This window comes from Eretmochelys imbricata, chromosome 1 (assembly GCF_965152235.1).
Source record: "Eretmochelys imbricata isolate rEreImb1 chromosome 1, rEreImb1.hap1, whole genome shotgun sequence".
Classification (NCBI taxonomy): Eukaryota; Metazoa; Chordata; order Testudines; family Cheloniidae; genus Eretmochelys; species Eretmochelys imbricata.
Genome location: NC_135572.1, coordinates 138,175,696 through 138,192,659, shown reverse-complemented (window position 1 = coordinate 138,192,659; position 16,964 = coordinate 138,175,696). Strand labels below are relative to the sequence as shown.

Below are 16,964 nucleotides of genomic sequence, written 5' to 3'. Positions count from 1 at the left end.
AGGTGCAGTGCATAATTAAGCAGTATTCTATCTGCTATAAAACCAGTTCTTTTCAACCCCTTTATAAACGGTGTTACGTGCCTGCTACAACATGGATGTTTCAGAGAGTGTCTGTAGATAAGCATAATCAAATTGAGCATTACCCTTTCATCATGCTTTTCTCTCTCTCTGTATGTTACCAAATTTCCAGTACAAAATGTCAAATCTAATATTGTGCACTGGGCAGGAAGGAAATCAGCTTATGGGAGCACACAATGGCTCACCCCAAAAAGGACAACCTATCAATAGAGCATCTTGCAAGTCTTGGCTGGTTCATTTCTTTTCTTTGATATTTCTTCAAAAAGAATTCTCATTGTAATTGTTTTATATATTGTAACTTCACAGTACCTTTTTTCTTATTGTCTGAGGGTTGCTCATCTTGTGTTGTAACCGTTGAAATGCTTGTCATATGTGTGTTGCTTTTATGATGATAATGTACCTCCGTAGGTGGTGTGGACTGAGAGAGAGAGCACTTCAGTAAATGTTTTTACTATACATTTGTGCAGGAGCATGGTTTCCCTTGTGTGCAAATGTGGGATAATGGCATATGAGGTGCAGCTTGGCATTTTATGAAATACTGAGGCCAGTTCTTGCCACAGAAAGGCAGGCACAACTCCCATTGAGGGCCATCCACTTGTTGAGGATGGTGACAGGGGCCAATATGACCTCACTTTCTCCCAGTCCTTCCCCCATTGAGATAGGTTCTTCTTTCTCCCATAAGATGCTTAGGTGGTGTGACATTGCACTCTATATGATTTTATAAAAATATGCTAATGAGTGTGAATATAATGTAACTGGAATATGCTTCACGCAAAAGGTCTCTTGTAAGGTATCATTACAAAGCTTATAATCTACTAAGTGTGGTCATCCTATTTGGATAAATGTATCACTCTTGTATCTGAAACTAGTGTGACAGGGCAAGAACAGATGGCTATGGAAAAGTAGTGGGAGACAGCTATATTAGCCCTAGGCTAAACAAATCCCTGGTACCAGGATAAGTGAAATGGCAGCTGCTCCAGGTCAATTAAGACACCTGGGGCCAATTAAGAACTTTCCAGAAGGCAGAGAGAAGGCTAGATTGATTGGGACACCTGAAGCCAATCAGGGGCTGGCTGAAACTAGTTAAAAGCCTCCCAGCCAGTCAGGTGGGTGGGCATGTCAGGAGCTTGTGGGAGGAAATTGTGTTGTTGGAGAGGCTGAGCAGTACACACCATATCAGGCACAAGGAAGGAGGCCCTGAGGTAAGGGTGAAGTGGAGCTTGAGGAAGTGAGGGCTGCTGTGGGGGAAGTAGCCCAGGGAATTGTACATGTCATGTTTCTAAAAAGTCAGCTACTATAGCTGAAACTATTAGGGTCCCTGGGCTGGAGCCTAGAGTAGAGGGTAGGCCTGGGCTTTCGCCCCCCCCCCCCATTTGCCCCCGATTAATCACTGAGACTGGGAGACAACAGAGACTTTGCAAGGAAGGATAGCTTCTCCTCACCTCCCTCGCTGGCTTATGATGAAAATGGCTCAATAGTCTGTGACCCTTGTCTCTAGAGAGAGAAAGGTTATGTAGAGGGTCACGGTGAGCCTCTGAGGCTAGTGAAATCTGCCAGGAAATGCAGGACCCACAGAGGCAAGGACAGAACTTTGTCACACTAGAAATATAACTCTGAGGTCCTATTGTAGTTATGCAAAGTGTGGACCATTAATGGGTGGTTTGGAATCTTAATGTCTCCCATTAACCAGGACAATTACCTGTAGATGGCTCTGTTTTACTTGTAAGTCTTCCTGTATACCTGTGGGCTGGCAAGTGGGTAATGAAGTCTTACAGTGACATGTGATCATGTTACGTGAACTAGAATCCATCTTTAACCTAGTGCTTTTCCATTGAGAAGCGGGATGGGAACCCAGAGGGACAAAGGATTCTTGCCTTATGCAAAAGATATAAGTGGCTGGAACAGAACAAAGGGGGCAGCCATCATGAGAAATCCCCTAGCTACCACCTGAGATGGAACAAGGGCTGTACCAGGGAAAGGATTGTGCCCAGACCAGGAAGGTGTCCAGTATGTGAAAGAAATTTATTGAAACATCTGAGGGTGAGATTTTATTTGTATTCAGTTTTATTACTGTACTAGACTTAGACTTGCACGTTTTATTTTATTTTGCTTGGTAATTCACTTTGTTCTGCCCGTTACTACTTGGAACCACTTAAATCCTACTTTCTGTATTTAATAAAATCACTTTTTACTTATTAATTAACCCAGAGTATGTATTAATACCTGGGAGCGGGGGGGGGAGAGGAGGGGTAGACAGCTGTACATATCTCGCCGTCAGTGTTATGGAGGGTGAACAATTTGAGTTTACTCTGTATAAGCTTTATATGGGGTAAAATGGATTTATTTGGGGTTTGGACCCCATTGGGAGTTGGGCATCTAAGTGTAAAAGACAGGAACACTTCCTAAGTTGCTTTCAGTTAAATCTGCAGCTTTGGGGCACCTGGTTCAGACCCTGGGTCTGTGTTGGAGCAGAGAGGGTGCTGGAGTGCCAAGCTGGCAGGGAAAGCAGGGGCAGAAGTAGTTTTGACACATTAGTTGGCAGCCCCAAGGGGGTTTCTGTGATCCAACCCGTCACAGCGGGATCAGGGCCTCCCTGCTTATTCTTACCTCTCCTTAGAAGATTAGGGTCCTTCCCCCCCGACTGGGTCCTTGTGGTGGGGGCAAGAGCCCCATGGCACCACTTGCTGGGGATCCATGGGACTGTCTTCCTGTGAAGGGGTTGCTCTTCCACCTCACTGGGGGCGGCTGCAGTCCACACAATGGGGAGAATGGGCCTGATCTGTCTCCTGTTGAGTAGAGCTCATTGGGTATTTTCTGACAAAATGTTTTTTGCTGGAAAACGCTACTTCATCAAAACTGAAAGTGTTCATGGATGAATCTTCCCCTTTGAAAAAAAATGGAAAAAAATATTTTCCTAGTTTGGAACTTTTCATTTTGAAATTTTCACTTATTTATATTTCAAAAAGGTTTAAAAATGTAAAGAGTAAAATCAGAAATGTTTTGAAATTATTGAAACACAATGTTTCGATTGACCCAATCAAAGTTTTTTTCATATTATCAGTTCACAAACATTTGAGATTTCAAGTTCTCGTCTTGGTCTGGCTTGAGAAGAAATTTCAAAATCTTAAACTCACAAGATGAAGAGACCATTTCCCGTCCAGCTCTGTAGTCAAAGTCACTGTGAGTCATTTCACTGACTTCAGGGAGTGCTGGATCAGAGCCAGTATTATTCACTCACTCACAAGAATGATGTGAACCCTTCTCAGGGTTTGCACAGTGCTTTGAAGATATGGTAGGCGATGTATGTGCTAAGTATTATTAAAAGGATAGTGTCAGGTCAAATTTTTATCCAGAATTTAAGGTTTTGTAAAAAATATTATTTACAAAATCTAAAACCCATGGAAATGTTACCATGGCTATTTTTTAATTCCAGTGAGAAGAGTTTTCTTAACCATACATTCCTCTTTTCTGTTTGTAAATCAAACATCACAACATTAAATGAAGTCATGAAAACTTGAAAGTGAAAATGACTAAAACTGAGTGTAAGTGAAAGTGACTAGTTTATTTTCAGTGACCACTGAGAAATATGCAAAATCAACAAGCAGTAGCAGGTAAAATAGTTATGTCAAGTTCTTCCACTTTTCATAATCTAAAGTGGTGTTTGCCAATAAGTAGGAAAATTAGAAAATGATTTTTTTTACTTTTAAGACTTTTGAGAGGAAGCAGTGCAATTTAGTGGTGTAATACCATACCCAGAGTACTAAACTGATCTAGAGCTCTTAATACATACTGGGGAACCTCTTCAATAAAGGGTTGCACAATTGCACCCTGGAGAGCCTTTGTCACTCTGAAGCACATTTCCCTTATATACCCAAACATTGATACAAGGGGATTTACTTATCTTCATTCTTTTCTCACACTGCTGAATATTGACTTACCTGTATATTTTCCTTCATAACTGGCTTTTTTCCTGTGCCAGTGTCCCTAGCGACTCACAGAATTCACTCTCTCTTTGACAGAAGGACTGTGATGTCACATACATTGTATTAGTGTCTCAACTACATTAGTCCAGTCTGTTCTTCAGAGTAAAAAACTGTGGAGGGGAAGAAATTAGTTAAAAATGTCTGTGACAACACTGGGTATGGTCATTTGTGGCTTTTTTGAGGATTGGGATGAGCATGAAGTGTTTTCCAGCTCAGAAAACCTGCTTCCATGCTGAAGACACTAGTGCAGCTTTGAATAGATTCACTGGCAATCGTCCAATGGTGGGAAAGCTAGTGACTAATCTACCCGAGTGCTCTCACTGTTGCCAGCACCCATAAAGCTGCACCAGTGCTAGAATAACAGTGAGAGAATTTCTGAAAACCCAGAGCCTTTTCAAGTCTTCTGCTGAAAAGATGCCACAGTTGGGAAGTGAAATGAATGGAGTAAGAGGGATTTTAGAAGGCTGTCTTGTGAATTTGTGAGATACCTTTGTGTAGGATTGGAAAACAAGCCACGTTTTATATACAGTGATTTCACTATTTAATTTTAGATCTACTGTGTTTGCAGTCTGTGATCATCATTATTATCATGGCAGATCCCAACAGGACATAGCCTCCTTGCAGTTCGAGCACCACCCAGATTGATGTCTAGTTATGTCTGCCATGTGCAATCTTACCATGCCACTGAAGTTTCTGGTGATCACATGATTGCCAGACATGTAGCAGCATTTGTTGGTAAACACACTTCCTAATTCAGGAGTCCTCTATCCTAATATAAGACTGTACCAAGAAAGCTGCTGGCAGAAGTGGCTGGTGGATTTGGCTATGGATATCTTCATTGCTGATCTTGTCCTGCTGCTTAGTACGGAGTAGCTGACAAAGATAGCGAGAATCAAAAGTACCAACCCACCACTCTTCATCCTTCCTCAGCACCCACATTTTACGGCTATCCAGTAGAGCGGATGTAACTGTAGTCCTATAGAGCCACAGCTCATAGCAAGTTCAATGTCATGACAGCCCAACAGAGGCCGCCGAAGGGCCCGGGACATGGTGGTGGCTGCTGCTGATATATAAATGTCTGCAGTTTTTGAGCATCCTCCAGCATTGTCTATGATGTTGCCCATGTATTTGGCAGTTGCCACCTCCTCAGTGTCCTAACCACACAGGTTAATACTTGACTGGTCGTAATCTGGAGCTGGAGGCTGCTTGATGGTAACGGCCAGGAACTTAATTTTGTCTGGATTGATAACCAGACCAGTGCACTCTGTTTCTTGCCCAAGCAGATCAGCCATCAGCTGTAGTGATTCACCAAACTGAGCCAACATGACAATTTCATTGGTATATTTGAGGTCTCAAAGGAAAATGGTGTTCTGTTCAATGCCTACTGCCTCCTCAAGCTTGTCCATCAGCCAGTCAGTGCTGATATTGAACAATGAAGGTGACTCAATGCAGCCTTCCCGAACTCGAACGTAGTTTTCTGTTCCATTGTAGAGCTCTTCAGTCAATGACACTATCTTCCCAGAGATACCAAGTCACCTCATCGGCTTTCACAAGCTTGCTCATTGCACTGAATCCAAGGCCTGATGGAAGTCTATAAACAGTAATGTGCCCAGCTTATTAAATTCAGCCATCTTCTTAAAAAGCTGTCTCAAGGGAAAGATCTGGTCGATAGTGGACTGATCAGGTCCAGAGCCACACTAAATACCCCGGCCTCTACCATGAAGTGTATCATTGATTCGAAACAGTAACATTGATGATAATAACAACAGCGTAATACCTCTGTGGTTGCTACATTTGCCCTTATTGTCCTTTTCTGAACAGAGGCAGAATAGCTCATTTCTTCCAGTCATCTCAGATAAGAGTGCACCAGATGGTCTGGAAGAGCCTGTGTACCCATGGTACAACAATACTCTCACCTGTCTTCAGCACCTCAGGTTTGACATTACAAACCCCTTGTGGCTTCCCACATTTCAACTTATGGACTGTGATCCAGGTCTCTTCTTGGTTGAAAAAAGATGACAGTACCGGAACTTCCTGACCCGCTTCAGTCAGAAGATGCACAGTAGGTGGTGGACTGCTGAGGAGTGTCTTGAAATGATCTTCCCATTGATACAACTCATCTTGCAAACTTGGACTGACTCTTCACTTGGCAAACTGGTGCCACCTTCCCCTACAAACATTGCAAAGTTGAATAGAGGATGTGAAGGTTGTGCCTGGGGACAGCCTGATCTAAACCGGCTGCATGAGTGGACCACCAGCACAATGACATGATGACGTTTTGCAACTTACACATAGGATCAAATGCTGTCTTCAGCTGTGAAGATGGACTTACGCATACAAATTCAGCAGTGGATTATTTTGGGCTACAAGAGGAGCATATTGCAAATATAAAAGAACACTCTGTCCCTAAGCTTAGTATAGAAATGGAGAATTTAAAGCCCCAAATATCCAGAATGTTATACACTATATTGCTGTTTCCCAGATACAGTACTTACAATCACTATCAGAGAAATTCCATTATGGTGTCTTATGTCATCTTTCTCATTTTTATTCTAATAATAAGTGTGTCTTTTGGCCTGCCCATGTTTCCAGTGAAATCAATAGTAAAACTCATATTGAGTTTACTGGGGAAAGGACTGGGGCAGTAGAAGTTTTAGCAGAACTTTTAAGCCTGGCAACATAGTGCAGAGAGAGAGAGGTTGTTGGCAGAATGAAACAACGCTTTCCTGAAACAATAGGATTATAATAATGCTAATTAAGTGCTGTGTTGCAGCTACCTGTTCTCAAGACTCTATGCTTAACCCATTTTTCCATATGTTTCTATATATGGAGAAAGCTGTTGAGCTTACAATAGAAGTTTATATATCGAGTTTTTCCAGGCTAATGACAGACTGATAAACAGGGCCCAACTATCTGCGTGTTCTGGGCCTCAAGCCCAGACAGTTGGGAAGATGTAGATTGTTACAGTTATTCTCTGCAGTAGTACACCTATTAGATGTGTTCTTTAAATTTAGAAAAAAATAAGGACTTGGAAGGAAAATCCAGAAAGTATTTCAGAGGGGCATGTACTTAAATTATGCTTTCTTACTGCTATAACAAGTCTCCAGCATAGATGAGAACTACATAATAATAGCTTGTATATACCACTCTTAGATTTCCAAGGACTTTCCATAATAGGGAAACTGAGGCACAGAGCAGTGAAGTAACTTACCCAAGGTCATACAGCAAGTTAGTGGCAGAACCAGGACTAGAACCTTGGTCTTTTGACTCTGTGACCTGCCTTAACTACTGTATCAAGCAGCTTTTTGCACAGCACACATTTGCGGGTGGGGCGGCAATGTAAGTGTATTCATTCTTTGGGATTTTTAAAAGATTTTTTTTTTGGGGGGTGGGGGCGTGTTTTCTTTTGGAAAACTTAACAGGTTGCCTGATTCTTCCACTACAAGGATACAAGTAACTCTTATCAATGTCACTAGCACTACTTCTGACCTGTGCCAGATGTAACTGTAGACCAGAAAAAGTTGCACTGTGTTCATTTGTTTGTTGGTAATTGATTGAATTTAAATATAATTATTTGCAGAATCCTTGTTTCTGCAACATTACCATTGCAAAGCGAAAACCAACCAGAAAAAAGATCTAAAAATGTGAAGGTTAATATTTCAGTAGCAATGTTAACTTGGCTTCATTGCACAAAGCCAAATATAGGACAACACATAGTGGATATTAACCAGTATACTTACAAATCTGATCATTAATTGAAAATCATATAAACCTTTTTAACTCACCCTAATGACTGGGAAACCCATGCAAATTATTGAATTTTGGACGTTACCAAGTATGTGAATGAGTAGGACCTAATACAATCACCAGTGAGAATACTATTTATCTCAAATGAGAAACCACAGTTTCTATTAAATTTAATAATTTCCTCCAATAACATTAAAAGAGAGATTATTACAGAACAAGAATGGCATCCTTACATTTAATTATTCTCCTCTGTGGCTTGCATGGTGAGGGTGTGACTATCAATCAAGTGCAGTTAATAATAGAAGGAGGCTTCTAAACTAAAATATATGGTAAAAATCTTATACCAAATGACAGAAAGTGACACAGGAGATGGTTGGTGTGGATTATAGGGAAAATATTTACTTGGGGTAAATTCAGCATTTCATCTTACAGAAGAGAAATGAAGAAAGTTAGCAAGGAACTCCTTGGAGAAATTAATGGGCCAAATCCTCAGATGGTATAAATTGCTGAAACGACACCAGCCAAGGATCTGGCCCCAGGTGTTTAGAAGAATTGCACAAAGAAAAAGGGTCCAATACAATAATAAACTGTTACAGCAGGTAAGGAAAATGTGTTACTGACAGAGAAAACTGAGAAAGTTCTGAGGCTAATACAGAATTACTGTGAGGAAAGTAATAAAAGTGGATACGATTCTGGAATTTACATTTCAGAGCCAGGAAAGAAAATCCATAAATATATCTCATGAAAGAAAAAAGAAGGCAGACTTAAGTGCTTTTCCATCCAAGGAGATTTGCATGGAATTTGTGGTATTTTCTCAGAGACTTTATGCAGCGAAAACAAAAGGTGGAGAAAAGACATACTGAAAATGATTTAAAACAGGCAAACATGCCTAAAATCTGAGGGCACTGGCAGGAAAGTTTGGAAGACCTCATTTCAATTTGGGGGAAAGGGACCTGCAGTTAAAATGTCTACAATCAGATGAAGTAAAAGATCCGAAGGGACTATTTTGTGAATTCCGTAATTAGTCAGTGGCCTGTCTGGTCATGCAGTAAAGCTATTTAAAACATTTCTACAAAGATGGAGTCTCCCAGATTGTACATAAGAGGAAGGAAAAAATAAATCCACAGTGTATATAAAGTACTGTGATGTGCCAAATTCTGTGTGCCACCCACAAGTGTTAGAACTGCTCAGTTTTAGACAGACAAGGTGGGGTGAGGTAACATCTTTTATTCTGCCTGAAGAAGAGTTCTCTGTGGCTCAAAAGTTTCTCTCTCTCTCTCTCTCTCTCTCCAACAGAAGTTGATCCAATAAAAGATATTGTCCCTCACCCACCTGGTCTCTCTAATATCCTGGGACCAACATGGCTACAATGCCACTGCATTTTACAGAAGCCCAAATCAAAATGGGGGATAAAAATGTGCCCCATAAGGGACACATGGGAAATTTTTCCAAAATGAATCATGTTGGAGAACTTTGAACAGGTTTTCCTGGCTATTTTCAGTGACCTTTCTGCCCTCTTTCTGTGCTAAAGTTCCACAAAAATAACAAGAGAAACTAGATAACTTATACAGGGGAAATAGTAAAAGTGACCACAGAAAATGAAACAATAGGAAAAAACATCTAATTGTTTCCAGTTATAGTAATCTTAGGGATTACTTATAATGATAGTAGATACAAAATTTTCAGATGAAAATATGAGCTTTTAAATTGCTGTTGTCCCTTTAAACTGAAATAAATCTGTATAATTACGAGAGCCACTGTGGAGCGTATCATGGAGAATGGAGCATACAGTATCAGTATAATTCCATGCAGTGTTAAATATGAGTACATTAACATTATGTATGCTTACCTTTAATATTGTTTGATTATATTTCAGGGTGGACATCTTGTATTTACATGCTGTCTGGCAATCTGTATGTTGGTAAGTTTCCCATTAAATTTTATTTCAGTTGTTCATAGGGAGGATTCAACTTATTAAAAATTACTGTTCTGCAGGAAAAAAGGAAAATCAGACCTACAAATAATTTAGATCCCATACTTAAAAAATTAAAAATAACAAAGGTATGTGGTTTAGTGCAGTGATCTGTTAGTGCAATCATTTATACAGTGTACTTCCACTGGGTATCAATACATGTGCCATTGATACCATCAGGTTTTAATAAAAAGTATCCCAAAGAACATATTTACATTAAGAGATTATACATTTTCTATATATTTTTTTCAGATCTGTTTGACAACATAACAAAAGTGATTATGGCCCCTGTCGGGCAAGCTGTTCTATGTAGGCTGACTCCTATGCCTTCACAGAGTCCTCATGGGGCTCCACACAGGTGCAGGCATCCACCTTTATAAGGCAACTTGTGTGCTGTGCTCATTAAAATGGACTTTAGAGCAAAATGACATAGACATTGTCTCGAGCAAATCAAGGAATATGACTAGTGTAACGTTCCATCTCTTTAATGTGTTTTAAACAAAGACTAGTCAGTTAATAATAATCTCTAGCTCTTATATAGCGGTTTTCATTAGTAGCTTTCAAAGCATTTTACAAATGTGGAAACTGAGGCACAGAGTGCTGACATGACTTACCCAAGGTCACTTAGCAAGCCAATGGCAGAGCTAGGAAGAGAACCCAGTTTTCCTGAGTCCTAGCCCACTGGTCTGTACACTAAGCCATGCTGCCTCCCATAAGTGGGCCCTCTCTCCTTCAATCATTTGTGAGTGGAGCCAGCTGCTGGCTTCCATATGCTTCTAGGCCAACTTGGTCTGGGGAGAGCAGGTCACTGTTCCTAGGTCTGGGTCTCTCAGACACACTCCTGGGTGAAGAACCTTTGCCTGACACCCTTCCTTGGGACATGGGGCTCTACAACCTGGCCACAGTAAACCACCAAATCACTGCCTCAACCCTTCCAAGCCCCCGGTTCCTTATTCACAGTGCCTCAGAGTTTCACCTAGCTGTGGGCACACTGACCTTCTTTCAGAGACAACGTAGCAGGCAAGCAAGGGATACAGGCTTAGCAAAGGAATTTCTTAATCACAATCACTTTTAGGTAATGTGACAGGGCAAGGCCAGATGGCTATAGAAAAGTAGTGGGAAATAGATATATTAGCCCCAGACTAAACAAATCCCTGGTACTAGGATAAGTTAAATCGCAGCTGCTCCAGGTCAATTAAGACACCTGGGGCCAATTAAGAACTTTCCAGAAGGCAGGGAGAAGGCTAGGTTGATTGGGACACCTGAAGCCAATCAGGGGCTGGCTGAAACTAGTTAAAAGCTGCCCAGTCAGTCAGGTGGGGGTGCATGTCAGGAGCTGTGGTAGGAAGTTGTGCTGTTGGAGAGACTGAGCAGTACACACCATATCAGGCACAAGAAAGGGCGCCCTGAGGTAAGGGTGAAGTGGAGCTTGAGGAAGTGAGGGCTGCTGTGGGGAAGTAGTCCAGGGAATTGTACGTGTCACGTTTCTAAAAGGTCAGCTACCATAGCTGATACTATTAGGGTCCCTGGGCTGGAGCCCGGAGTAGAGGGTGGGCCTGGGCTCCCCCCCAACCTTTTCCCCCTGATTAATCACTGAGACTGGGAGACAACAGAGACTGTGCAAGGAAGGATAGCTTCTCCTCACCTCCCTTGCTGGCTTATAATGAAAATGGCTCAGTAGACTGTGACCCTTCTCTCTAGGGAGAGAAGGGTTACATGGAAGGTCACAGTGAGCCTCTGAGGCCAGCGAAATCCGTCAGGAAACACAGGACCCACGGAGACAAGGACAGAGCTTTGTTATGTTGCAAAGCTCTGTAACTCTACAGTGCTTACTGTGACAAACAGTCCTGAGACACAGCCTGTTCTAGACTGTTCTCAGTATTTCTGAGGTCTGGGCAGACTCTCCTGTCTTTTCTGTCTCCAGCACAGTCTTCTGGCATGTGGAGGTGGACATCCCCCTTCTCATACTCATACACATTGCAATGTGCTTATGATGAGTATAACTATTAACAGTAGGCTAACTTTTGGCTTTGCCCCAGGCCTATGGAAGGGGCAGCATGTAGTTACACTGCGCCAGGAGCAGACCAGGAGCCAGATTGAATGAGTGTCCCAATCTGGTTCCTGGCTACCCCTCCTGCTCAGGGGACAAGGGGAGGTATCCATGTCAGCCCTCTACCGGGCACAGGTTACTTACCCCTGTGTGCCAGCTCATCTGCACTTGCTGGTGCAACATGTGGAGGGAGTCAAGGTCCCTCCCATTCCATGCTCCTGCCCTCATGTGCAAGAATGGAAGTAGCATCATGGAGACAGCTGTCTCCTGTGTTGTAACCTTCCAGATGTGTTGCTCATGCAGGGGTGTGCGGGAGTGTCTTACATCACCTCCTCACTCCATTGTGCAGGTGTGCTTAGGGCAAGGCACAACCTTGCTCTGTGTTGGCAACCAACAGAAAAAGAATAAGACTCGGTAGCAGTATAAAGTTTGATTGCATGTCCAGCGGTGTTTCTAGCTGAATATTTGCATTCAGTTGGTTTGGGTAATATACCTTATAACACTAGCAATTGCAGACTCTTTTCATTCTTAGCTCCAGAAAAAAAGAAATAAACCCTTTGGGGAATACATAAACAGTAGCTGAGATAGTCACACTCTAAAAATATTACAGTGTACATGTAGAACCTGGTTTTTCAGGTTGCTTTTCCTTTCCTTTTACAAATGTTTAGACAGCCAAATCTAACAACACTTGCAGCAGAACTATTTTCAGTGGGGCTTTTCTGAACAGCGCTGTTAGATTTAGCATTCTTGGCCAAAGTCAGTGATGGAAAATATTTATCTGATTTGGCTGTATTTATAACTGACAGCCATTTTAAAAACTTTTTTTCTCTTGAAACTTCCTTTTTTAATTAAAGAAAAATAATGATATTGATAAAATACTAGAGAAATCACCTGTGAACATAGGCACTATCCTCTTTCCTGCTACTCGGCAGCCCTTTTGCAAACATTTTACACCTAGTCTTTTTTTGCAATATTGACTAAATTTTGTAACATCTTACATTTATTTTCCAAGGGCCTACCATTCAACTATGAAGCCAGAAATTGCTAGAACGGGAACAAAACATTTGGATTACATCTATGTCTGTACCTCATTTTAAGTGATCCTTCAAATCACAACTTTATGGCTTCCATCCATGCACTATTAAAATGAGTGGGAAGGAGCAATAATCCCATATAAAGTCCGACATGCAGTTCCTTGGCAGAGTTGTGCTAGTCAAGTCTAAATTCTGATTCCCTGGAAGAACAGTAGAAGAGAAATCACTTAGGAAGCTAAAAGGTCATTCTTAAAAGGATGTTGATGCTATGTTCAGAATATGGGCCACTTTAGACTTTATTTTATTGCTTTGCAAAGTCCAATTCAGTTTTCAAAATGAACGCTTCGGTGTTCTTTCTGTGTATAAGGAACAAATTCATTCCAGCAGTCCAGCACTCCTTGAATATCAGACTACGGTGTGCACACAAAGGAACACAGATGAGTATATTCACTATCCTTGTACAGCTACCCTTTCAGCAATGCTTGATAGCTTTTAAGGAATCTTAGCTCTGTCCTTCCACGTGACACATGGCGACACATCCTTTTCCAATTTCTTCATGATTTTGTACCAGTTAACCAAGCCTACAAGAATTACATTAATCCAATATACAAATGTTGTTTGTCTGAAAAACGTTCAGTACAATTTCATTTTTCCATTTTTAAAGCCCTCCCCATGTTGAAGGGCTTAGAAATGTCAGTACTTCTACCATAATTCAAGGTGTTAGTTTTGTAAATTATTCCCACCCTGCAGCCTACAACTAACTCAGAAGTCCACAAATCAGGTAGGGACAAGAGTTTGGGATTAGGGTAGGGGTGGCGGAAGTCTTCATATCAACCAGAAAAGCCAAATCACATCCTGCGTATCTGTGACTAACAGTCTTTCAAGGTGAAAAGGGACCATGTAAGGTCCTATTCACCACTTAGGCCTCACTTGCACCTTTAATATTGATCTTAAGAGGGATATAAGTACAGGGGTGAAAGTAAAGCCAAAGACTTACCAGTATGGGGGCCAGCTCCAGCCCCCGGAACAGGTAGGGCCTCAGGCAGAATGGGTGGGGCTGGGGGTCAGTGTCCCCTGCCAGCCCTTCCACGCTGCCTGGCCCACGCTGCCCAGGGCTCCAGAGGCAATTTAAAGAGCCCAGGGCTCTGGCCGCTGCTGCGGTAGCAAGAGTGGCGGCCGGAGCCCTGGGCCCTTTTAAATTGCCAGCCCCAGGGCAGCTGCTCCTTTTGGGCCCCTCTCGCCGCCCCCTCCATCGGTGGCTCTGCCAGTAGGGACCCAGCAGGGTCACCGATGGGGGGCACAAAAGGGGCAGCAACATTAAAGCACTGCCATGGCAGCGCTTTAAAGTCAGCTGGGTATGGGCCGGTACTGGCAGCCACTTTTTACTGGTACACCATAACAGTCCGTACTGGCTTATTTTCATCCCTGCCTAAGTGATAGGTAGGGCCTTGTGAGGGACTGCTACACTGGGGGTGAAATGCACTCTTAAAATCAGTAAAAATCCTATTTGAATATGCACCAAAAAGCTTTCATAGGAATATGACTACTAAAATTCCAGGCACTCCCCTCCTCCCTGTCTCTTTTTTTATCCTTTTTATTAACAAGCGTGTTAGCACTAGTGCAGTTCTCAATATTTTCTATCCAACAACACCATGTTACAACAGAAAAATGGTTAGGGACTCTTCTTTCTGCCCTCGCCTGTAGCCATAAAGAAAAGGAGGGCAGCCATCACCTCCCAGACCCATTTGCAATCCCTAGGTTGAGAACTCACATATTAGTGTATCAGATGCATTCATCTCCATCACACTTCTTCTCTCAACTGGATAGTACTCTAATTCCTATGGCCATGGTCTATCAGAGGATGCACATAATAGACTTGACAGTGGGGAGAAATGGCCTTTGTTCATCTGCTGCAGAAAGGAAATGAAAAGTAAAAGACAACTGGGGTGGACAGTGGGTATGTGTAAAAGACAGAGTGGGAGTGTTAGAGGAAGATGAATTAAAGAAAAGCATGCATGTTCTTAAATAAAATAGCTCTCAGCAGAAGGGATGACTAATTATTTCATAATTTGCAGCTTTGATAGTGTCATGCATTGTCTTTTTACATATCTGGTCTATTCAAAGGATCTGATGATGCCCAAGAGAAAATAGAACCCCATCACACAGCGGTGTTGGATGATGGTGACTGTGTTCAGTTAGAAAACAAGGTAATCCTTATCCTGTTCTCATGCTTGGAGTTTGTGACTCAATTCTGTAAAAGATTTTGGATGGGAATTATTAACATTATTTCTTTGATTGGTATTTCCATCAAACCCCCCCCCCCCTCGCCCAAGTCTTTTACTGCACAAAATGTGACAACATACCATAAGAAATATTAGGGCCAGGAAGAGGCCAGGCATCCCAGAATGCATGTCCTTTTCATAACTGGTCTTAAAACTGTTTTCTTATTTTTTCACTGTACACATCAATTCCACCCTTGCGCTGGAAACACATCTAGATTAGGGGTGAAATCCTAACTGGGGAGCTTTGCCACTGATGTCAGTGAGGCCAGGATTTCACCCTAGGTGTTTGTTTCAGCTCCTTTAAAATCCCTTTCATAATTCTGAAAATTCTAACTGGGTCAAAGTGAAGTGTCCCCTTTCACAAGAAAGGCAAAGCTCAATTTCATTAACCCTAAAAAAACAGAGAATCATAAAATCATAGAAGATTAGGGTTGGAAGAGACCTCAGGAGGTCATCTAGTCCAATCCCCTGCTCAAAGCAGGACCAACCCCAAGTAAATCATCCCAGCCAGGGCTTTGTCAAGACAGGTCTTAAAAACCTCTAAGGATGCACATTCCACCACCTCCCTAAGTAACCCATTTCAGTGCTTCACCACCCTTCCAGTGAAATAGTTTTTCCTAATATGCAACCTAGACCTCCCCCACTGCAACTTGAGACCACTGCTTCTTGTTCTGTCATCTGCCACCACTGAGAACATCCTAGCTCCCTTCTCTTTGGAACCCCTCTTCAGGTAGTTGAAGGCTGCTATCAAATCCCCCCTCACTCTTCTCTTCTGCAGACTAAATAAAGCCAGTTCCCTCAGCCTCTCCTCAGAAGTCATGTGCCCCAGCCCCCTCATCATTTTTGTTGCCCTCTGCTGTACTCTCTCCAATTTGCCCACATCCTTTCTGTAGTGGGGGCCACAAAACTGGATGCAGTACTCCAGATGTGGCCTCACCAGTGCTGAATAGAGGGGAATAATCACTTTCCTCGATCTGCTGGCAATGCTCCTACTAATGCAGCCCAATATGTTAGTCTTCTTGGCAACAAGGGCACACTGTTAACTCATATCCACCATCTCATCCACTGTAATCCCCAGGTCTTTTTCTGCAGAACTGCACTTAGCCAGTTGGTCCCTAGCCTGTAGCAGTGCATGAGATTCTTCCATCCTAAGTGCAGGACTCTGCACTTGTCCTTGTTGAACCTCATCAGATTTCTTTTGGCCCAGTCCTCCAATTTGTCTAGGTCACTCTGGACCCTATCCCTACCTTCCAGCATATCTTCCTCTCCCCCACAGTTTAGTGTCATCCCCGAACTTGCTGTGGGTGCAATCCGTCCCATTATCCAGATCATTAATGAAGATGTTTAAGTGCTTCAAAATGAATTCCTTGAGGACCTGCTCCTAACATGAATCTCAATCAGCCCCATCTATACCCTATTGAGATCATCCTGCCTTCTTGCTGTGTTCTGACTCTTGGGTTCTTCTTGGGTTCGGTTCTACTCCTCACTCACACTGAGAAGAATCATGGTGTGGGCAGTGTGTGTGGCAGAGACGCACGGAATCCAGAGTTGCTTGTGCTCAGACACAAGCTGGTGCGTGAGTGAAAGCTCTCTCTCTCCTTGGAGGGGACCTTCTTCTAGAACTCAAGGACAGGAATTTTGAAGGAGATAGATTTATTTATGCATTCACATGTATTCACTCCATTGGTCCCAGGCCCTAAGTGCATTGCAAGGTGTAAATAAAACAACATGATGTTGGTCATGAAAAGGGGCAGAGTGACAGCCTTGGAGATTGAGGTTCTCAATAGATTCACAAAACACATCCAGCATGAGTAGCAC

At 42.4% G+C, this 16,964-nt stretch overlaps 1 protein-coding gene across 1 annotated transcript in view; it reads left to right on the top strand.

The window, feature by feature from the left end:
* Positions 1 to 16,964, top strand: part of PIR (pirin) — a 64,684-nt gene that overhangs the window by 37,446 nt on the left and 10,274 nt on the right. The window contains 2 exon segments of the mRNA XM_077811628.1: positions 9,685 to 9,729; positions 14,989 to 15,071. Coding sequence (XP_077667754.1) covers positions 9,685 to 9,729; positions 14,989 to 15,071 — 128 coding nt within the window.